The following is a 23,090-nucleotide window of genomic DNA, read 5'->3' as shown; positions in this document are numbered from 1 at the left end:
CCTTGAGTGAAGCTGAGTCACACTCTCCTATGACTTTCTTCCTTATATGTCAATCAGTTTACAATTTTTGTTGGAACAGTACCCTTTAAACTTTATCAGTTATACTTCATTGAAGAATTTTTTAAAGAAAACTAAAATTTCAAAAGAAAACTATAAGGAGTATTGCCTATGTAGTGTGTAGTGACTTTAAATATAACCTTTGTAAGGAAAGTGGTGAAACAGTGTAGCAGTTATCAACCACAGTCTCCTGCCTCGGTTATATGTGGAATATATCATGTATTTTGCGTGTTCCTGAACTAGGCAGAAGCTACTGATACAGGCATGATGCGGCCACAGGAGTCTTTTTGAAAGCAAAATAAAGCTTTGAACGTGGTATATTTCCAGTCTGCCTACAGAATTATGGTTTCTATATTCCGTACACAATTTTTGTGACATAAAAATTGTGTCACAAATTTTATATTGGGACATATACTGATTTTGAGTCACTTTAAGGCCAATGATCATCTTAAAATAATTGTTTCTCTGCCAAAATTTTAAGCTCACATCTGATTTGTTCCAGTCTCTGTTCAGAGTTAACTGTTAACTTAAAATTCAAACTTAAAAAAGTTATACTTTAAAAAATTTCAATGTATTTTTTAAGTTGGGTATGTAAACCTCTTGTCAGGGTGATGTGTGTGAAACGTGTTGGATTAAATACGTGCATAAATATGTGTGAGTTAAAAAACACAAACAGAATCTGAAGTCGATGGTGGTATAGACGATTTAATAGTTTATTACCTCTGAACCCATGTGCTTTGCACGGGACTCTGGGCTTGTTGGGATTCCTGACTTCCTAGACCCAAAATTACCACTATGCATCTCTGAAAACATATTTGCTCATCCTCCCTGGCCTGTCATCCAGTACTAACGAAGTAAAGGCATAAGGCTGGGAACAGTGGCTCATGACTGTAATCCCAGCACTTTGGGAGGCCAAGGCGGGTGGATCAGGAGGTCAGGAGTTCAAGACCAGACTGACCAACCTGGTGAAACCCTGTCTCTACTAAAAATACAAAAATTGGCCAGGCATAGTGGCGGACGCCTGTAATTGAGCTACTCGGGAGGTTGAAACAGGAGAATTGCTTGAACCCGGGAGGCAGTGGTTGCGGTGAGCGGAGGTGGCACCACTGCACTCCAGCCTGGACGACAGAGCAAGACTTGGTCTCAGGGGAGCGGGAAAAGTAAGTAAATAGCCCCAATGCACAGGTTTCTTTAAATCCCATGCTCCTCCCAGCATCCTGCCCCTCCCTCCTGTGCGTTTGCTCCGTTCCCAGTGACTGCTGTTCAGGGTTACCCCAGTGAGTGGAATTTGACAGACGTGGATCAGACCTTTCCTGTGAATCCGATTTGAGGCGGCGACATGAACGGATGGTCTCTCAGTGCACCTCCAAATGTATGGAAAATTGCCGTTTATTCTCAGAATGTCACTCACAGCCATGTAAAAACAGAACTGCACTAAGTTGGTATTTTTCTGTCTTTGTAATTAACAGTTTTCTATTTGCTCTGGAAACAGGAGTTACCAGTTCATACTAAAACAGTGTATTTCTGCCAATTTTTCTTAATATTCGTTTATTTTTAATTTCACATAAAAGCTTAGCCCATAGCATTTAGTTTTTAAAGTTTAATCTGAGAGTTTCTATTTTACTTTTCCTTTTTGTGTAATAATTATATAGAAATTTAAAAACTAAGCTTTATTTACATGGTTTGCCTTTCAAAATAAACACACATAAGAACAAATTTGGCCCCAGGCAGAGCTTCCACAAAAATAAGCAGTGAGGCGAGAGGTCGATCACAGTTGCTTATACTTTCTTCAAAAACTATTATGCTTGTAGGAAACCGCGCTAATGCCAAAGATTGGGAAGTGCTTTACTTTGGGTTACAATTAGATTTATAATTTTTAACCAAATTTTGGATATACAAGTGAAAGTCCATGGTTCTGCTCTAATCATCTCAAAGCCCTTAAGTAAAGCCTTATCTACATTTTAATTATCATTAACTAATACATTTTAGTGGATAAATAAATGAAGTTAAAAATATACAACAGAAACAGATTCTGTTTGATGTAAGAACCGATTATGAACAATTTTTCTAGAAACAACAGAAGGAACTTGGAATTACATTATCTAATTGAAAAGCAGTTGAAGTGTTCACAGTGTTTCCTCATCACGTAACAGGCTGGAATCAAATAGATACGAATCCTGCAAAGTTACATCAGGAGTTGTGCTGCCCACAGAGCCCAGCGTCCGTGCCATGGAGAGGATACCAGACTCTCGTGCGATGCCCTGTCACAGCCCTTCACCTTAGAGCCAAACTGCCTAGAAGAGACCAGTGTGCAGACAGCTGGCTGCATTTCTACTAGTCAACAGCTGGAGAAGGAGCCTGGGATGGGAATGTATCACGTTTCTCTGTCATTAGAGAGATTTTCAGGAAAACACGGCCATTGCTTTGGGTTCTGGAAAGAGGCAAGGATGTGAAGCAAACATTGTGTCCTGTCCCCAGGAAGAGAATCAAGAGGGAAACAGCTGGTTAATGAGCACTTGGCAGGACAGGGCAGCTCCTGGAGGTGAAGCCGCGGTCAGAGTGCGGGTGCTCTCCTGAGACCTACTACGGTGTGAGGCGTGCCACGGGAACAGTGATCCATCCCAGAGCTGGAAAAACTGCTCAAATCTCAAAACACAGTGTTTTCATGCCTCCTTCATCAGGCGATCAGTACGTTCACTTAACTGAGAATGGGGACATTACTGGATCAGAAGGACCTCCATGGTCCTCAAGAAAGTTTGAAAGAGAATAAACAATAGGACCTTATGTTTATCCATATTTGTTTTTTTGTTTATTTGTTTGTCTTTTGAGACAGAGTCTCGCTGTGTCACCCAGGCTGGAGTGCAGTGGCATGATCTCGGCTCACTGCAACCTCCGCCTCCTTGGTTCAAGTGAGTCTCCTGCCTCAGCCTCCTGAGTAGCTGGAATTACAGGCCCCCACCACCACGCCTGGCTAATTTTTGTATTTTTAATAGAGACTAGGTTTCATCATGTTGACCAGGCTGGTCTCGAACTCCTGACCTCAAATGATCTGCCCGCCTCGGCTTCCCAAAGTGCTGGGATTACAGATGTGAGCCACCACACCTGGCCTCTTATCCATATTTGGATGTCAACTTGAGCATCTTTAAGAAGACATCTCTGAATAAGGAGTGTATATAGAGAAAATGGCTTAATGAGTCACCTCTAGAATCCTATTGAGGGCTAAGATTTCCAGCTGGTCCTCTCCAGGAAAAAGGGATGGGGTGCCCCTGGGATTCCTGTCACCAAGGAATGCTGATGCCTTTTATTATTATGCTATACCAGACATGTGTTCAGGAGTCCTGATCCTTGTGTATTGCTAGTTCAATGGTCGTTGTGACTTTGGACCTGTTATTGATCCCTGTATTAATTTCTTCTTTTACCCTTCCACATACCCAGCTGTCACCTCAGAACACAGCCTGTGTGTTCATTTGAACTTCTCCACACTGGGCTGAATGTATACAAGACATCAGTGTTCTCATTCCTCCCAGCTGACAAAATCAGGTTCCACGTCAGGTTTTCACACCTGGAAATCAAGTCTTAGTGTATTGGGCGGTAAGATGTTACGATGAGGTGCATCTCTCTAGAGTGAGCCTCTTTATTTCTTTCTGGCACGTTACCTTATACTTAACAGCGTGTCGGGAACCAGGTCTGGAGTGGCTGCTGGTGGGCCTGACATATCTCCACACCATGAACCTCACTGGCAATTTCTCCTTCTAGTTTACAAACCAACAGGTCGCCTGTCAGTCACATAAGCCTCTTTCCACCAGATCCCTGGATAGGAATTGTTCACATAGAAACTGGGAATACAAATACAGATGGGAAAGGTGCTTGTGTGGATTGGTTGGTCACTAACAAACTCTTTTGGCAGATACATTCTACTCTGTATGGTAAAACACACCCATTTGCAGCAACGGTATGGAAGTTCTATCATGGATAAATAAATCAGATTATTCCTGCCCTGTTTTTCCTCCAGCACATAGATGCAGTTGAATCTTCCAATGGAGCCTCAGAATGAAATAGGAAGGAATATAAAGAAATACTTAGGACTGCGACTCTATGCAGGACTGAAGAAGTGCGTGAGCAGATTTAGAGTATTTGTATCCAGGCTTCTTCCATTTTAAGGATCCACCCAGTTTCCCCACAGGAGCTCAAGGAATATTTATTGCTGTCAAACATCTTTTGCTGCTCAATATTTTAAGGATAGTGAACTAGGTAAAGGAAGGGGTAGGAACTTAGGGCTTAGCATTTTAACACATACCCTCCAAGCAGTTCTAATGCAATGTAAGTTTGCAGAATGATTTCCAAGAATGAGGGGTTTATTGTCTCCTATGCACCTCTTTCCATGGCAAGAGAATTTTAGTCCATAGTTTCAGAACAAGGTTATGAAACTCACATATTATAAATCCCCCTTCACCAGCCATGGTGAAACTCAGAGAATATTTGGTTCTCTGCCTTCAAGGAGAAGGGTGTGGTTGGATCCTGTTGTTACTGCACCGATAAATAAATCTCTGCCAGTGAACTTTTAAGAGAGGCGGAGCCAAAGAGAAGATGAAAATGATAAGAGGAGAAAGAGAAGAAGGAGGAGAAAGAGAAGGAAGAGAGGGATGGAAGAAGAGGAGGAGAAGGAGGAGGAACAGAAGGAGAAGGAGAGGACAAGGAGGTGGAGGAGGAGAAGAAGGAAGAGGAGGAGAAAGACAGGACATGGAGTAGAAGAGGGGAGGAGGAGGAGAAATGGTGGCATCAGCTCAATCTGGCCTTTGGCATCCTGGGCCATTTGGTTTCTCTCGGGCATCCTAGTGGGAGATGGTCAAAGTGGCTTTTTTTCCACTCATTTCTCCTAAGTGGCTTTCTCTGCTTTGACAACAAACACAGTTTGAAATTATTTTTGGACAGTCTCCTAAGAGCGACATAAGCACAAACATAAACACAAAAATATCGTTAGTGTTCCAGCCCGGGACTGTCCGTCTCCTTATGAAAGTGCAGCATGGGGGAGCTGAATCCATCTCTTATGCTCAATGTAAGAATGGGACAATGTGGGTATCTTCCAGGTTATACAGATAATCACATTTTCAAGTTAATTAGGTTTTCTCACATTAGGTAATTCCTGCTATTTTAGAGATTTGGTTACAATTGTATTGCAGATGCAGTGCCCTGTGGGATCTTAAAAATACTTGCCCGAACTTCACACATGGCTTTTTGTTTGTTTTTGCTTTTTTGATTCAAAAGAACTCAAGACTTTCTTCTGTAAACTCAGGGTTGTTTTAAGAAGCAGAGAACATTATTCTACGGCACTAAAAGGGAACACTGTAAGCCTTGATTCTGCCCTCTGCCTTCCTTTTTTGAATAGAGAAGAAATAAAACACACAGTTTGGGTACAGGGTTTGCCTTCAGCTTCTGGGACTCATGATGTGCAGAGGCTGCCCGAGATTCATTTGCACAGTGCTTTTCTGAGCCAGAAATATCTGGAGAGACTGTGGCCTCTGGAACAGCTGCCTCATTCACTGGTGGGGTGGGTCAAAGCATGAGGTAATCAGAGTTCTTTCTCTTCCTCTGCACCTGCAAAAGCACATCGCTAATTCCCTCGCAGACGCCAACAGGCATTCAGGCTAACGCCTTTCAGAGGAACCAGAGCGTGTCCCGCACGCCACAGAAGACTGCCTCCCCACGGGTCTGTTTCTAAAGGGAGAAGAGGCCTAAATCAGAGGCTGGCTTGATTTGCATTTCTATTAGGTGTTGATGGAATAATTTTCATTTTTAGTTGCGTTCTACATAGAGCCAAATTATTTTAAGCACACATATTAAAGCACTAATGCACGTAGGTGTGTATGTGTGTTAGGGGGTGAGTAATTACCGTGCCACAGACTGTTCTAAACCACCACACTTGAGTAAAAATATTTAAACGAACCTCAGCCAGTTCTATTTGACCATTATTAGAACGTAAAAACTTAACCAAGGAAACTAATTTTCAGAATTTACATTGAAAAAACGTTATTAGGAAATAGGGGAAATTAGCCTCGTGTGAAAAATTGCTATCGTGGTCTACCAGTTGTTGACACCTCTTGAAGAAGAGTGGCCCAAAGCGGTTAGTAGAATTCATCCTGAGAGTGGAATTTCGTGAGCCTCAGCCATCATGTTGTCAGTTTCTGAATTTTCTAAAATGATGAGGAATTCGCCTTCATTTCTGATCTGTTTTGTCTGTTATTTCTAGCTATTTCTAAATGGTGTCTGAAATGTTTTATTTTCTAGTGGTGAACTGTTCCGATCCAGGCTTTGTGGAAAATGCCATTCGTCACGGGCAACAGAACTTCCCTGAGAGTTTTGAGTATGGAATGAGTGTCCTGTACCATTGCAAGAAGGGATTTTACTTGCTGGGATCTTCAGCCTTGACCTGTATGGCAAATGGCTTATGGGACCGGTCTCTGCCCAAGTGTTTGGGTAAGTCAGGGTTATTCCCGATTTCTGTGCACAGACCCCTGTAAGGGTACCATCAGCAGAAAATTCTGCAAGTATATTTTAAAGGCACTGAATTTTAATTCCCTCTGCTCTCTCCCATCACTGAATTTTAATTCCCTCTGCTGTCTCCCATCACTGAATTTTAATTCCCTCTGCTCTCTCCCATCACCAGTTGTAGGAGTTTGTATGATAGCTGTAGATAGACTGGCCAGAAATCACCAAATACAACTTAAGCAAATTCAAGGGGCCGGGGGACGCTGGTATGCTCAGGAGAAATGACGCACGTAATTGGATACCACTTGGACAATGATGCTTTTATCTCCTTCTCTCACGGCTTGCCTTCAGCCTCAGCCTACCAGGTAGGCCTGGCCCACACAGCTCAGACACGGCGGCCAGGACCTCCCCACCAGGCATCTCCCAACCTTACTCTCACTCAGCTCAGGTGGGCGAAGGGCTCTGGTGTGGAGTTTCTGTCTGTTGACCTGGCATCTATAGCCAAAGAGGGGAGTGCTGTGAGACCTGATTGGGTTTTGTGAGCATTCCTGGTACAGTCCAAGGTGACTACAGTAAAAACCTCATATCCTTGGGGTATATACCAAGTAGTGGGATTGCTGGTCAAATGGTATTTCTTATTCTAGGTCTTTGAGGAATCGCTACACCGTCTTCCTAAATGGTTCAACTAATTTACATTCCCACCAACAGTGTAAAAGCATTCCTATTTCTCCACAGCCTCACCAGCATCTGTTGTTTCTTGACTTAATGATAGCCCTTCTAAGTGGCATGAGATGGTATCTCATTGTAGTTTTGATTTGCATTTCTCTAATGATCAGTGATGTTGAGCTTTTTTTCATGTTGTTTATTGGCCACATAAATGTCTTCTTTTGAGAAGTGTCTGTTCATGTCCTTTACTCACTTTCTAGTGGGGTTGTTTTTTTCTTGTAAATTTGTTTAAGTTCCTTGTAGATTCTGGACATTAGACCTTTGTCAGATGGATGGATTGCACAGTTGTCACCCATTCTGTTGGTTGTCTGTTCACTCTGATGATAATTCTGTAGGTTCTCTGTTCACTCTGATTATAGTTTTTATTTTCTGTGCAGAAGCTCCTGAGTTTAATTAGATCCCATGATACATGCATGCGTATGTTCACTGCAGCACTATTCACGATAACAAGACATGGAATCAACCCAAGTGCCCATCAGTAAAATACTGAATAAAGAAAATGTGGTACATGCACACCATGGAATATGATGCAGCCATTAAAAAAATGAGATTATGTCCTTTGCAGGGACATGGATGGAGCTGGGAAGCTTAACCTCTGCAAACTAATGCAGGAACAGAAAACCAAACACCACAAATTCTCACTTACAAGTAGGAGCTGAACAATGAGAACACATTGACACCGAAGGGGAACAACACTCACTGGGGCCTGTAGGGGGCAGTGGAGGGAGAGCATCAGGATAAATAGCTAATGCACGTGGGGCTTAATACTTAGGTGATGGATTGATAGGTACAGCCAACCACCATCGCACACGTTTCCCTACATAACAAACCTGCACATCCTGCACACGCATCCCAGAACTTAAAATAAAAAATAAATAAATGAATAAAGTTGTTAAATCTTGTTTTTCTTTTCTTTTTTTTTTTTTTTTTTAAAAAAGCTCATATCCCGATAGTAATTGGCTTGTGAATTGAGTCCTTAAATCAGGGGAAGGGATATGGCTCCAGAAAATGAATGTGCTCTTCTGGGCAGAGAAAATTATAGATGATCCCTATGGCCCCTCTTAAAAGCTTGTTATCAGTGTATTATAGACCATGAAGATAAGCAAAAATACATCATTTTAACCAAATAGCCAAAGTCTTCTTTTCTTTTCACTTGAAAAATCAGATTGGCTGTTAAAGAGAATCGTGTTTTAAGATCATAGTCTGAAGATTTAGGAAAAAGTGTCACTCTCTTTAGTCTTTTTGAAATTAGAAGGAAAGCAATACTTAAAATCAAAATCCGATCTTTGTCCTATGCATTTTGCATCCATAAAGAAAGTGGAGGCCAGGTGCAGTGATTCACTCCTGTACTCCCAGCACTTTGAGAGGCCAAGGAAGGTGGATCTCTTGAGGCCAGGAGTTCTAGATCAACTTGGACAACCTAGCCAGACTCCATCTCTATAAAAAGTAAAAAAATTAAAAACTAGTGGGGCATGGTGGCACATGCCTATAGTCCCAGCACATTGGGAGGCTAAGGTAGGAAGATCACTCAAGGCCAGGAGTTATGATTGCATCACTGCACTCCGGCCTGGCTAACAAGCAAGACCCCATCTCTTAAAAAAAAAAAAAAAAAAAAAAAAAACGAGGAAGGAAACGGCAATTACATTATCAGTCGGGTCTACCACACACACACTAAAGGTAATAATGCCCCTTGTCTTTTCAGTTATAGCATTGTGAAGTGTATTTTGAGAATGGGTTAGTGTTGAAGATTTTTTTTTTCTCCAAGTGAGTTTCCCTCACATTCCTCTAATCTACACAGAAACTCGTCTCAAATTCTGACTTTAACAATACAATTAATTTCTGTGGAGAAAGACAGTAATAACTTTCAAAACAATTCTCAGCCTTATGTAACAAAATTGCATCTATAAATGTGTTACGATCTTCATCAAATTATGTCTGCGTTCTCTTCTTCCTTTTGCTTTCACACATGGGAATTTTCATAGAAGTTGGTTTAGTTCTGTTGTTGTCTTTCCCAGAACATTTCTTTCATGTCTCCCCTGGCTTGTGTGAGACTTCCATTTGTTTTTGTACCGATGCTGATGTGCTTCAGATCTTCAGGAGCTGGGGTTTAGCTGGCTCTCCTCCTAGCTGGCCAGTTCCCTCGGCTTGGTGTCATTCACAATTGGAATTGCTGTGACTTTGGGAACCGAAAGATCTTGGGGGAGCCTTTGCTTTTCCGTGCTCTAGAGCAGCTGAGCTCTGTGTCTGATTTTGCTGTGATATTGTTTCACTGAAGGTTAACATTTAAATAAAATATAAATTTCATTTCAACTGGAAATGGTCATTGATCCAGCATTTCACTGTTTCAGGTCTAACTGGCTTCTTTTAAGGACTCTATGTGGATAAAATCTAGTTCTCCAGTGAATCAATGTCCATGCAAGACAGAAAGTGAGGGCTGATGTGACTCGGGGGATGGCGGTGGCTTCCAGGCATTCAAATCTCCCCCTCTGGTTGATAACCCTTCTGGGTGTCCCGTTACCAAATGGAATTCCTCTAGGATACTGAAGTGGTCACCTTTGAGTGATTCCTTGGTAGTCTCAATTCAGTTAGTTCTTTTTGCATATAGATAAAAACTTGTCTATTGCTAGCCCTCATTTGATACTGTACAGTAAAGGAAAAATAAATCTTCACTGTCCTATATTAATCTGGATTACAGAATTTGCCTTTTTGAAGGATATTTATAAATAGAGTTTGGGCCTGATTTGGTATAATTGTAAGGAAATGAATAGAAATACTGAGAGGATTTTACGCAACAATTTGAGGAATACATTAATCAATAATTTAGTAGTATTATTTTACTTATCCGTCTTAGACTGCCCCTTATTCAAAGACAAATGGTTAGAATGGTTTTCTTAGACTTGTGAACTTGAAGAGTAAGCAGATTTGACAAAATTATGTCCCCAAGCAAAGCATATGATTGTCATATTAACTGAAAAAATTGTGGAAATAGTTTTAATGGATCCGTGTTACTTTCTCAAATTTCCCATAATACTGTTCATTTGGAATATAGTTAAGGGTCGATGGAAAAATGTAGGCAGTATGGCTATCTCCTTGAAAATCCACATGTCAATTTCCACCATAAGCAAAGCTACCTTAACAAAACAAAACAAAAACATCATCAACAGAACCTCTCCTTTTCGGTAAATAAATTAGGGGAGGAAGCATCATCTGAAAATTGGTATTCATCACAAATTACAAAAGGGAACTGTAGGGCTATACCAGAATATTTAGGTGTTTTTCTTTAATAGATGTTGTCGATACGGGTGTTTCTATGGGAGATCTGCCAGTACCAAGTGGTTTAACTGGAAGGATGTACTCATTTGTTTTATTTTCTCTTTTTTCTTAAGCTATATCATGCGGACACCCAGGGGTCCCTGCCAATGCCATCCTGACTGGAGAGCTGTTTACATACGGCGCCACCGTGCGCTACTCATGCAGAGGGAGCCAGAGTCTCATAGGCAATGACACGAGAGTGTGCCAGGAAGACAGTCACTGGAGCGGGGCACTGCCCCACTGCACAGGTAAGGGGCCTACAGGTGAACTGACAGAATTACAGGCGTCAAATAACCTTTCCAATAATGATTTCAGATAACGATGATTTACAGTTATTTCAAATGCCCTATAATTATGCATCTCTTTGAAATGATTATCATTCCATTTCTAGCCAAATACAACTCTCTTATAGATATTGTCTTCATCTTCGCCATAATCGTTAGACACCATCACTTTAAATGCTCTCCTCCAGGATTCTCGGGAGTGTCTGGATCTTATTTGCAAGGAAGCTGGCCGGCCCTGCCTCCGTGTGTCCCTGTTTGCTCTTTATTCTTTTTTATGTGTTTAATTTTCCCCACCTCTATCATCATTAACCACATGTGTCCTCTTTGAAAAAAAATTATCTTTACTTTTTTCATGAATGTTTCTTAAACAATTAAAATTCAGCGAACCAGCAACTCTCTGGATACAATTCTGAAGAATTAAACCTCTCATTTGCCTTTTTTTTTTTACGTTCCCAGTTTACCTAAAGCCCCGTTTTCCTTTTGCTCTCTGTACCTACCTTTTCAGTGAAGACTTGATACATTTACCATTCCCAGCATTTTCCTCCTTCCAGAGGAAATGTCATTTATTCATTTGAATAGGCTATTGTGAATTTAGTAACACAGGAGCAACATCCTAAATTCTTTCATTTTTAGGGCTGTCACAAAGAAATCATCTCTTACAAGATTGCCAGAATGTTGTGTAACCATAACTCATGTCAAACACAAATTTCAACAACTTTTCATTATCTGTAAATGTAACAACTCTGCTTAAAACAAGTCTAACACAATTATGCATTGTCATATGTGTTTATTTTCAATAGGAAATAATCCTGGATTCTGTGGTGATCCGGGAACCCCAGCACATGGGTCTCGGCTTGGGGATGAATTTAAGACAAAGAGTCTTCTCCGCTTCTCCTGTGAAATGGGGCACCAGCTGAGGGGCTCCCCTGAACGCACGTGTTTGCTCAATGGGTCATGGTCAGGACTGCAGCCGGTGTGCGAGGGTGAGTAGCCACAAGCCTTAAGGTCTACCTTGAAAGTTAAAACCACAGAATTCATTCTAAAATGGCTGGCAAAATTCTACAAAACTTATAGGGATTTGTACTATTTATACAGTTAAATCTTTCCCCCCCAATATTTGTGAAAGCATCATCAGAAATCATGACTGGGTGCGTGAAAGTATTCCAAGTGTCCACAGGTCCCATCACACAGATGCTTGTTGTTTGAAAGTTCATAACACGAAAGCTTCTAACCTTCTCCCAGTGATAATCTGTATGTGGTGTTGTCAGCGTTTTCTAGATCCTGGCGGTGAGTGGGTGGGGTTCCAGAGCAGCGAGTAGGACCAGTGCAGATCACTGATGGGAATTTCTGCAGGCTGGGAGCAGGCTTCATTCACATGTCATTTCCAATCTATTGGTGGTCCATGTGTGGAGCACTGTATTTCACAGGAATCTGGGGTTATATTCTATGAACTATTTTGGAGTGGGTCTACTTGATTCTAATGTTTGAGAGGCATCATAGGAAGTGGTGGTATGCTCCAGTAATGACAGTAAGAATTGCCACAGACACGTTATAGACACCGCACTGTGTATCAGAAATGTAGCCTCAAGCAAATGTGAACTGAGAGGTGATGGTAACCATGTATTTGGTGTTCAAAACCCTATTTAGAATTCAGACAGATAGGACTGTAAATGTTAGGAATTCTTTACAAGCAAACTTCTCAATTACATTTTGAGTCTGAAAAGTTTATACAAATTAATTCCATATGTATTTTTGTATGTATGAAACACTTTCCATATAACTTGACCAACTTGAGTAAGCTCACATACACACTATCATTATGAGAAATTAACTCAAGTTTCCTTAATCTTCATTTTTTGTACTTGACTATCCTGTCTCCACTTCTGCCTTTATTGTATTATACATGCTATATAAATAGAAATAAAATATGTATATGATCTATCTATATTATAAACCTATGTAGCATTAATTTCATATATAAAATAATGCTACATATGAATATATGAATAATTGTGCATATATTTACATTTATATATTATATTTGCCCATGCATAGTGTATATATTTATTCTCAAAGACTATTTTCGACTATATATGTGTATATATGTATATAATATAGGCATACACATATGTGCAAACAAACATGATAATCCAAGATAATTTTTTACTCTGAATTGCCTCTTCACAATCAAAGTAGTGTAAATCTTAAGACTAGGCCCTACAAAAGTTGTCTTAGGTCAAATACCACTGATTAGTAGTGAGAAATGGTTACCCGTAGTCATGAATTGCAGGATCATACTTTTGTTATTGACTAAAGTATGACACTATAAATTGATGTACATTTTTTAATCAAATGCAGATTTTTTCAGTTCCCTCTCATCTTGTAGAGATTTCAGTATTAAAATTTGCACATGAGGGCAGTTTTCTCACCAGAGAAAAAACCAGAGTGTTTTCTACTCTGTCATATAGTACTTTAGGTGTGCAATCCTATGGGATAAACCATTATCAGCAATATTTTAACAAGGAGATCTTCTATGCTTCCTGATATGAGGCACTGAAAAGAGACATTGTCATGTCTTTGGTATTGCCACTGAAATGCATAACCTGAATCGAATCCTGAAGCAGCAGCAATAAAAACCCCCAAAACCCTAAAGGCATGCAACAAATCAGCTTGCCTGTGCTCCTGAAGAAATGTCAAGTTCAGAAAAGACACATTCTGAGCGCTTCTTTCAGAAGTAAGAGACTTGATGCATGCAATGTGTGGTCTTGGATTGGGTCCTACACTGAGCAAAACAGAGTTATGAGAGGCGTTACTGAAACAGTAGAATCTGACCCTGAGATGATCTAGGTGGTGAACTAACACAGGACCTTAAGGCAACTATTAAAAATATGTTCAAGAGCTTGAAGTAAATTAGATTATGGACGTGTATGAGACAACATTGCATCAAAGTTACATTTCACGCTTTTAATAATTGTATTATGGTTATGTAAAGAGAATGCCTTTGTTCTTAGGAAATACATACTGATACATTTAACTCTAAAGAGTCATCATGTCTGTAACTTACACTCAAATACTTTAGAAAATACATATTTAGAGAGAAAGAGAGAGAAAAAGTGAGCAACATGTCAACAGTTGGTGAATCTGACTAAAAGGTGTGTAAGAGTGGCTTATGATATTTTTGTGAAGTTTGTTTAATCCTGTAATTATAACAAAGTGTGGTGTTACAAAAATGTTGCCAATAAATTAAAACAATTTCCATAGTAAAATTTCAACGTTTCTATTAAATCACATTTGACAGTAGCTTCACGTATCTGTAGCGTTTATCATTCAGGACTTTTGAAAAGCACCACGGTTTGTGAGTTGTGACATTTTGTCTTTAGACCTGATTCTTTGTAGTGATCACAACGTCTTGGTTCTCTTTTGTTTGAGAAAAGAGAGGCTGAAAGATCAATCATCGGTAGTATTTTAATTGAAATTTAAAATATTTCCTCAATAGTTACAAAGAGGGCTGGATGTCAATAAGTGAATGCTGGAATAATTATTCAGACTTTATAGATAGAATCTGATGCTGATGAAAACCAGAACTGTCCTTCTGTTGTCAAGAGTACTCAATGCAATCATTGAGCCGAAACCCTGGTTTGCAGGCTGAACTTGGTGTGTGAAAAGCAGACTCTGACACTCCCAGAAAGTGGAATATAAAATATTCTATCAAAGACGACCATTCACCTGAGACTGTACATTCAATATCATGTTTACTTCCAGTATTTCAGTTTTGAAATCTTAAAAGACGAACAAAGTTATGACAGTTGAGGGTGAGCAATGTCTTTCCTTAGAAATCTCCCATCTTTGGGGCTATGAAGGCACAGTATGAGTTCTAGTCCAGCAAAGCACACATCAATCAATTTATTTGAATGAGAGCTTAATTGTGTTTCACTTCCCAATCCATCTAACTCAGGCAGTGCGAAGTATTTTTAAAATTGTATTTTGCTTTCTAAAGTTAGAAATGTATACTTCTATGAAAAAACTTGGAAACTTAGCCCTTAAAAGCTGCATACGCAAATAAGTTATAAAATGTTGCAATGCTGAAAATATTTCTCAAATATGCCATGCTCCACAAAACTCACTGCTTCTAAAACTGCATTATATGATACAGACATCATGGGAAGCTGAATAAGCCCACTGCGATATATGTTACAACCAATAAGGCAACAAATTATGTATAAAAATCATAAAATCAGTGACTGAGCACACACACACACCAGCAAAAATTTGAAATACATTTTGGAGAATCTGTAGCTTTTCATTTTGTTCCTTGTTTGTTATCATAGGTCCAAATCACTGAAGTGTGAGTTACTCTCAATGAAAAAGGATGTAACTAGTGGTTGCATGTCCAGGAAGCATAGCTTCTGTGACTAGCTATGACTTGGCTAATCCCCTAGTTAAGATTATTTCAAACCTGATGAAATTATGTCCTCTAAACCTGTCAAAAAGTTAGATACAAAAAGTTAGATAAATAGAATACATTGTAAAAAGGAGGAGGAAATTGTAATTCAAAATGAAACATCTTTTAAAATTATTCAACTCAAAGAATTTATATTGCAGATATATTTCCTTTACATTAAATCAAATTGGCTTTTGTTAGCCATCTAGTCTTTTAATCATAGGTTCAAACTTAACATTTCGAATTGATCTATCTCATGAAGTTACATTGTATAACTAAAATATTTAGTTTAAGCTGTATTAGGGAACTCTTAATTCTCTTTCAGATGAAATTATGATAAAGCTACATTTTACTCAAGAAGAAAGTGATGATGATGAAAATAACAATAGCATAAGCTACAAGCTAACTCGTTGTGACCACTAATACATCAGATCTCACACTAGGCATTTTACATATATCATGGGTAATTTTGTAACAGCCGGGAATAAGTATTTTTGTAATACTCATTTTATGGTTAAAGGCACTACATCTAAGGAATTTAAATTGATTGCTCAGGTTTATTTAACTTGCATGAGCAAAAATTCACATCTATTTAACTCAATTTAACAGCAATTTTTTCTCATGTAAAATGAACAGTACTATTTGTAAACAAAAAAAAAGTATATTTAAAATAAGCTTAATGTTATTATATACTGAGTTAAAGAAAATTATGTTTTAGCTGAAGAAGTCACATTAACAAAATGTACTTTTTATAAAGTGTATTTCAAAAGAAAATAAACTCAGGAAAGAGAAAATATGGCAAAGTTTAAACTTACAGGTTAATTTATTTTTCTTCTTCCAGTTTATTTTTTCCTCTTCTAATTTATTTTCCTTTTGTCTCCTTGAAATTTAATCTATTGTTTTGTTTTAGTCTTAATCCTCTCTTATAATTTTACATAATTGCATTGATATAAAAGCAGATATGTTGACATTGCCTTCTAGACATTTTCGTAGTTATAACCATGAGTGAAAGTGGTTTTTGTCAGCCAGAAAAACAGAAAGAAAAAAACTCATCATGAATTTTACTTTACATAGTACAATATTTGAGGGGACTTTCCCAATATTAGGACAGCATTATGATGGTACTCATTCATTGACAATATTAGCAAACTAACTAACACTTTAGATTGCTTACAAACCGAATTGAATATTTTTCATCAGTTATTTGATTCATTTGGGTATTGGTTCTACATAGGTGGCTTTTGAAGATTTGGACATACAACTGAATAGCAAATATAATTAGAATACAATGTAACAATAACATCAGTGTCCTCTTTTGGTTTGTTAAACTATGAATTGGACCAAACGCAATCCCTTTCTGTGACAGGCTTTCCGTAAGCACATCTACACAGTACCTGTTGCACAGTAAGTGATGAATATATGTTTGTTGAATGAACAATATATATATATGTTGGATAGTCTGACCCTTAATTATTGCAATATGAAATTTTAATATATAATATAGTTATCATAAAACTTTCAAGTTTTAGAGAGCCTTAAATACTATCTACTTCTGGATTGGTAAATATATCCCAATTCATATGCCAACCAGGAAACTACTAATAGGTCTGTGTTAGAAAGGGTTGGAAGTCACACCATGAGCCATCAGAGAAGAGGGCCATGATTGAATACTTCCATCTGCCATTGGCACAGGACCAGGAAGCACCAGCATGTGCACTTTGTATTATTTTTTCAAACAAAATCCAGTTCAACCTGAGCGCAAGTGCATTCTTTCTACGTAATAAGAAGGGTAGTCCCTCGACTCCCAGTACAGTGACTTCTCTGTGCCGAGCAAATTTTGCAGGATGTTTTCTTCCATGTTTTTTAAGAAAAATACATCTTTGTTCTCCAGGCCAGATTTGAAATTGGACCAATTAAATGTGCCAAAGTGTTTTTAAGTATTTTGATCAGCTCAGAGGCAGTCTCATGATATATATTCTTGTTATTAAAACCAGCCAAGGGTCACATCCTTTATTTACCTGCCTATTGTATATTATTGCAACAGTGCTAAGGAGAAAATGTAGCAACCTTTCTGATAAATAGGCTCCACTAAAAAAGGCAAAAAAAATTATAGATTGAAATGTTCACCCTGAAGGATACCCAGCAGCAGCCGAGCTTGCTTTTGTTTACTGACCAAAAGAGCATAAAAAATACTCAGAGTGTAGACCTGTTGCTCTGACCATCGTTAATTGAGGTCTTATTGCCTGTACGTGGCATTAGGAGCCTTTTGAGAGAAATGTAAAGTTGAATCATGTCAAAGCCAATTAACGCAGCTGCTATTAGATCTGGTAATATTGAGGACATCATTTTACAAAGCAGTTCAAGTGCAGCCGTTCAAATTTCCGAGGCATTCTTTATTTTCCAAAGTGAATTCTCGTGGAGATGTAAAATAGGACCTGAATTGCCTAGATTTTAAAAACACAGTGATTACATAAAGGAAGATGCTTCTGTGTTGCTAATATCGTAGATATTCTTTTTTAAAAATCAGACCAATTCTGTCATGACATTAAAAACATTCAATCCTCAAATAGCAAGGCTATTAAAAGCATTCAATCCCTGAATAACAAGGCCTTGAACTTTTGGTGCTTTAACTCGTGTTTGAATTTGTTTAGAAGTAATTCACTTTAGAAAAGATGAATTGAAAGGTTATTTTTATATTTGTAGCTAATCAATAAAATAAACATGTGAGTCATAGTAATACATATGTTAAGGAACTTCCATAGGATTATGTGCTGTGGGTTTGTAATAAATGTGTAGTCTATTGCATGGATACCCATTGGTCTCCTGTTTGCCATTTTCATCCTGGGTCACTCGCTGTGTGTGGTGTTGTTCTTGTTTGCCTAACAGCTGTGTCCTGTGGCAACCCCGGCACACCCACCAACGGAATGATCGTCAGTAGTGATGGCATTCTGTTCTCCAGCTCGGTCATCTATGCCTGCTGGGAAGGCTACAAGACTTCAGGGCTCATGACGCGGCATTGCACAGCCAATGGGACCTGGACAGGCACTGCTCCCGACTGCACAAGTGAGTAACCAGACATCGTGGTAGACTCATTACTATGAAATTCACTCCACTGCGGGGGAAAAACAAAACTGACTTTAAGGTGTTATACTGTTTTTTATTTTTAATTCATAGAGGAAAAAAAGGAAAACTATGTGTGACATTGTGACTCTATTTCTTAGGTACTTTAAGATTTTTTCCACTTTCTTATTTGTATGGCTGAAGCTCCTTTAAAAGGCCAGTTGGGTCGAACATTGTAAAATTGAGACCAAAAAAAGTCAAGACTTTGTCGTCTGCAGAGAAAGAAGAAATGTCTTTGGTTCTCTGACTGCAGGCTTCATCTTTCTGATTATACACCATGCCTAATTAGGGGCTAGTCAAGGGGTGGAAGGCAGCATCTGACAGCCAGCTGCCAACAGAATAGAAATCAGTGATTCTCAAAATACAAGTGTTCCTTCTGACAGCGGGTCAGTGAAATCATCAAACAGAGGGTAGTATTGCTTTATTAATTCACTGTTTAACCACTTTGAGTAGCAGTTCAAAGAAAGTATCTTGAATAGAAAGGGTGACTAATTCATTTCATGATAAATGAATTTCTCTGATTCTTTCCTGCTATCTGTTTATTAGTTATAAGTTGTGGGGATCCAGGCACACTAGCAAATGGCATCCAGTTCGGGACCGACTTCACCTTCAACCAGACTGTGAGCTATCAGTGTAACCCTGGCTATCTCATGGAACCGGTCACATCCGCCACTATTCGCTGTACCAAAGACGGCACATGGAATCAGAGCAAACCCGTCTGCAAAGGTTTGTTTTGTGACTCTTTGGATTTTACAGATATGTGTAGAAGTCTTTATTGAATTGTGCTTTGTTTAATTTTGCAAGCATTTATGTAGCCCTTCTAGGGGCTAGGAATTCTTAGACACCAATTTGCAACTATTAAGTCACTTTATTTTTATAATACTTTAATCTCAGTTTTACAGATGGAAAAACTAACTCACAGAGAGGTAGAGGAAAAGGCTTAGGATCACAAACCAGGAACTGGAGATGTCAGGGTTCAGTGATGGTCCTGCCGCCCTAGAGTCTGTGTGTGAACCCCAGTGCTTTGCTGTCCTGGGTAAACCTGTGACCCTGGCTGAGTGAGGTGTTCATGGCATGGCGAATCTAATTGTAGGAATTTAGAGGCAGGTTGGAGAGACAAACCAATCACCTGGTAATGGCAAAGTACTGGTAGAGAGTGTTAGCACCGTGATGTTTCATGGGGTTTGGTTGCTGAGACTGAAGATGACACTCACCGAGAAGGCAGGAAGAGGTTTACAACTTACGTGACTGGACCATCTGGGCGAATCAAGACAGGCTCAAGCCCATCAAGGTGGCTTCAGCAAAGCAGAGTGAGCGAGTGGGCTGGGCTCTTACAGCGACCAGGGAGTAGGGCTGAGTGAGGGCTGTGCAAGGGCCAGGGATTTGCATGGTGATGGTTTATTTACCAGAAGCAAAGAAGAACTATCCAGACTTTCTTATCGGCTGGTGAAGAGGAAGGACAAGAAGAAGAGGGGTAGAGAGGGGCTTGAAAGTTGTCAGTGGTCATACATAAGAGAGTGGCATTCTCCTCTTTATTAGACTAGGAACAAATAAAATACTGAGAGAGGGAGAGCTAGGACACTCAGTAGCTTAACGGAGAAGGTATCATCTTCTGCAGGCTCTGCAAGACAGATGGTTAAATGTGACAGAGTCTTAAATGTGACCTGGTTGCTCAAAAGTATTGCTTTCTCTCTCTTCTGACATGGGCGTGTTCTTGGACCATCCTGCTTTCCTCTCCCAGTAGAGTCAAAGGATCTCATTGCCTTCCCTTCTTTGTATTGTAACTCTTAATACTACACCTGTTATATGGCAGACCCTAAATGTTTAATGAAATGCACTAAGTGGTATTGGCAGTGTTCAGGTCAAATGGTAATGATGGAAATTGCCAGTAAAATAACACTTCATGCATGGTTTTGTAGATGTTTATCCTCTTTCTGGTACCCGTTGTGTTTGTAACAATGCCATAGCCAGCAAGGCCCTACCAGATGGAACCTCTTTCTCTCTGTGTCCCTCCTGAACTTGTCTCCTCCCATTCCCCCATGTAGCTCAGGTCTCCCCCAACTGGGGCCTCCCCCTGGACATTCCCTTGGGCCAGAGCACGCCTTTCCCCAGCCCTCGCTGTGGGGTCTCAGGAAGGATTTGTTGAACGAGTGAACGGATAAGTAGAAGGTGGAGTGGTGAGAGGAGGACCCATTTCCAACTTTTGGGTGTGCAAGCGTGAATTGCGTGTGTTGGCATGTCTCTCTCACATGAGAAGGCATGAGCCTGAACACACAAAATGCAGGTGGTTATTCTCTTGTAATGCCTTCTGCTGCCTACGGGGTTACTTGGAAACTTCCATTCATTTCCAAAATTAGGGAAGCTTTTGTATCTTCAGAGAAGAAGGATTTTAGACAGTGGTTTTTGGATTTTTGCCCCCTGGGGTGCATTTTAGTATAATTTCTGGAGTGGGGAAGGTGGATCTGTGGGGACATCGCCCTCAGGGAAATCCTCCCTAGAAACCCTGTTCTTGCTTCTCAGCCCCGTAAAGTAGACATCAGGCTCCAAGGCCGTGATGAAACACTTCTGAATGGTATTTTACAGAATCTTCTTTAACTGTGCAGGCATTTCTAAAAAAATATATTCAGTAAATAGATGGACCGACTGTGTCTTTTGGAAACTATATGCCATCTTTAAATAAAAAATACAGATGGCCGGAAAAATTCTTACCATCTGTGCCTATAAATTTTGTGTCATCTGACCAAATCCTCATTCGAGTTGTCCTTGGGAACCATCATAAAAAGACACAAATTAAACAAGAACATTTCTTCCTTTCTTGGCCTTGTATATATTGAGAATATCATGTTCAATCCTGTTTTCTTTTACAGTGTTATATGTTTTGACTTGACTTTGCTTTTATATACTTGATCTATATTAATGAAGAAATATTCTTAAAAAAAAAGGTTTATTATTTGGATGTCCTGTCTTCCTTGGCAATTCTTTTATTATTTGTTTTTAAAGAAACCTACGTAGATGTCATTTGTAATTCAGGTAAAATTAAAATGTGAATTGTTTGAACATCACAGCTGCAGCGGGAGCTCCGGAATGTTGATCTTGTTTGTTCTTTGGAAAACAGCCGTGCTGTGTCCTCAGCCGCCACCCGTGCAGAATGGAACAGTGGAGGGGACTGATTTCCACTGGGGCTCCAGCATAAGTTACAGCTGCGTGGACGGTTACCAGCTCTCTCACTCTGCCATCCTCTCCTGTGAAGGTCGCGGGGTATGGAAAGGAGAGGTCCCCCAGTGCCTGCGTAAGTTCTACAGCAGAATTTGTTCCACCCACTATAGGTCTGTAACAGGGACGGATAATCAGGGCACATCCTAAGGTTACAATCTGAGGACCTTCCTAGTGGGTAGTAATAGCCCTAAAATACACAAAAACTCAAACTTGAGACTGTGCTGCCTAAGGGCAGAGTCTCTTTTTTGAGACAGGGCCTCACTCTATTGCCCAGGATGGAGCGCAGTGGTTCAGTCATAGCTCACTGCAGCCTCGATCTCTCGGGCTCAAGCCATCCTTTCACCTCAGCCTCCCAAGTAGCTGGGACTACAGGTGTATGCCGCCACACCCAGCTAATTTTTGTACTTTTTTGTAGACATGAGGTTTCGCCATATTGCCCAGGCTGCTCTTGAACTCCTGAGCTCAAGCCTGCCTCCACCTCCCAAAGTGTTGGGATAACAGGTGTGAGCCACCGTGCCTGGCCTCTTTTTAGTCTTTTTCTTGTTTAATAGTTAAAGCTAAAGATTTAACAGAAACTAGTTACCAAGCTCAATTGGTTAAGCTGATCCAGGGACATTGAAGGCTGACTTCTTCCTGATTATCTTCCATAGCTGTGTTCTGCGGAGACCCTGGCATCCCCGCCGAAGGGCGACTTAGTGGGAAAAGTTTCACCTATAAGTCCGAAGTCTTCTTCCAGTGCAAATCTCCATTTATACTCGTGGGATCTTCAAGAAGAATCTGCCAAGCTGACGGCATGTGGAGCGGCATACAACCCGCGTGCATTGGTAATAATTATAATACTGCCCTGGTGATGTTTGCGGGTATTTGGGGGATGAGGACATTTCATTCCGAAATTGGGTCATTGGTGATTACATAGATAGTGTTCCCGTAGATAATTTTCTGTAAAGGTAATATTCTTGGCACTGAATAGGGTTGCATACTAATCAGCTAAACTGATGTGCCTCCTCTTTTAAGTCATTCAAGCTATGTTTGGAGTTTAAGTCAGAAGTCTGCTAAAGTAGCTACTCGACTTTGTTGTCTGACCTCAGTGGCTGTCCCTGCTGTCTACCTTCACTGCCAATTGCATTGTTTAGGGGAAAGGTGCAGTTAGGAACATTCTCTAAAGCAGCCCTCACCAGAGAGACCGTCTTGCTCTTGTTTTATTGCTGCAGAGTCAAGTTTTATCACTGTGTTAATTTTGTTCATTGAGATTGACTAAGCAGAATAATGGGTGTTCTACAAGTTTTTAGTAAAAAAGTAATAATTAGTCTTGATTATTTTCTAAGAAATTGAATGGTGTAAAATAAGGATAGTATTAAATATTGTCACTGAAGCATTTTTTTCTAATTATAGGAATATTTGCTGTCATTTGATTTAAACTATTGCCATATAGTAGCTATCTCTACACT

General features: G+C 39.7%; 1 protein-coding gene and 1 long non-coding RNA gene across 6 annotated transcripts in view; one reads left to right on the top strand and one right to left on the bottom strand.

The window, feature by feature from the left end:
• Window positions 1-23,090, top strand: part of CSMD1 (CUB and Sushi multiple domains 1) — a 2,034,404-nt gene that overhangs the window by 1,986,051 nt on the left and 25,263 nt on the right. For all 5 annotated transcript variants that reach the window (XM_031669914.1, XM_031669913.1, XM_031669915.1 and 2 more), the window contains 7 exons: window positions 6,343-6,531; window positions 10,656-10,829; window positions 11,666-11,848; window positions 18,193-18,369; window positions 18,973-19,152; window positions 21,542-21,715; window positions 22,293-22,466. In XM_031669914.1, the coding sequence (XP_031525774.1) occupies window positions 6,343-6,531; window positions 10,656-10,829; window positions 11,666-11,848; window positions 18,193-18,369; window positions 18,973-19,152; window positions 21,542-21,715; window positions 22,293-22,466 (1,251 nt within the window). The remainder of the gene's footprint in view (window positions 1-6,342; window positions 6,532-10,655; window positions 10,830-11,665; window positions 11,849-18,192; window positions 18,370-18,972; window positions 19,153-21,541; window positions 21,716-22,292; window positions 22,467-23,090) is intronic.
• LOC116276437 overlaps window positions 1-23,090 on the bottom strand; it is a 50,548-nt gene that overhangs the window by 15,299 nt on the left and 12,159 nt on the right. The gene's annotated exons all lie outside the window — the stretch shown is intronic.

The sequence above is a fragment of the Papio anubis genome, chromosome 8, assembly GCF_008728515.1.
Source record: "Papio anubis isolate 15944 chromosome 8, Panubis1.0, whole genome shotgun sequence".
Taxonomy (NCBI): domain Eukaryota; kingdom Metazoa; phylum Chordata; class Mammalia; order Primates; family Cercopithecidae; genus Papio; species Papio anubis.
Note: the sequence above shows the minus strand (reverse complement) of the source record. Positions and strands in the feature narration are given on the sequence as shown.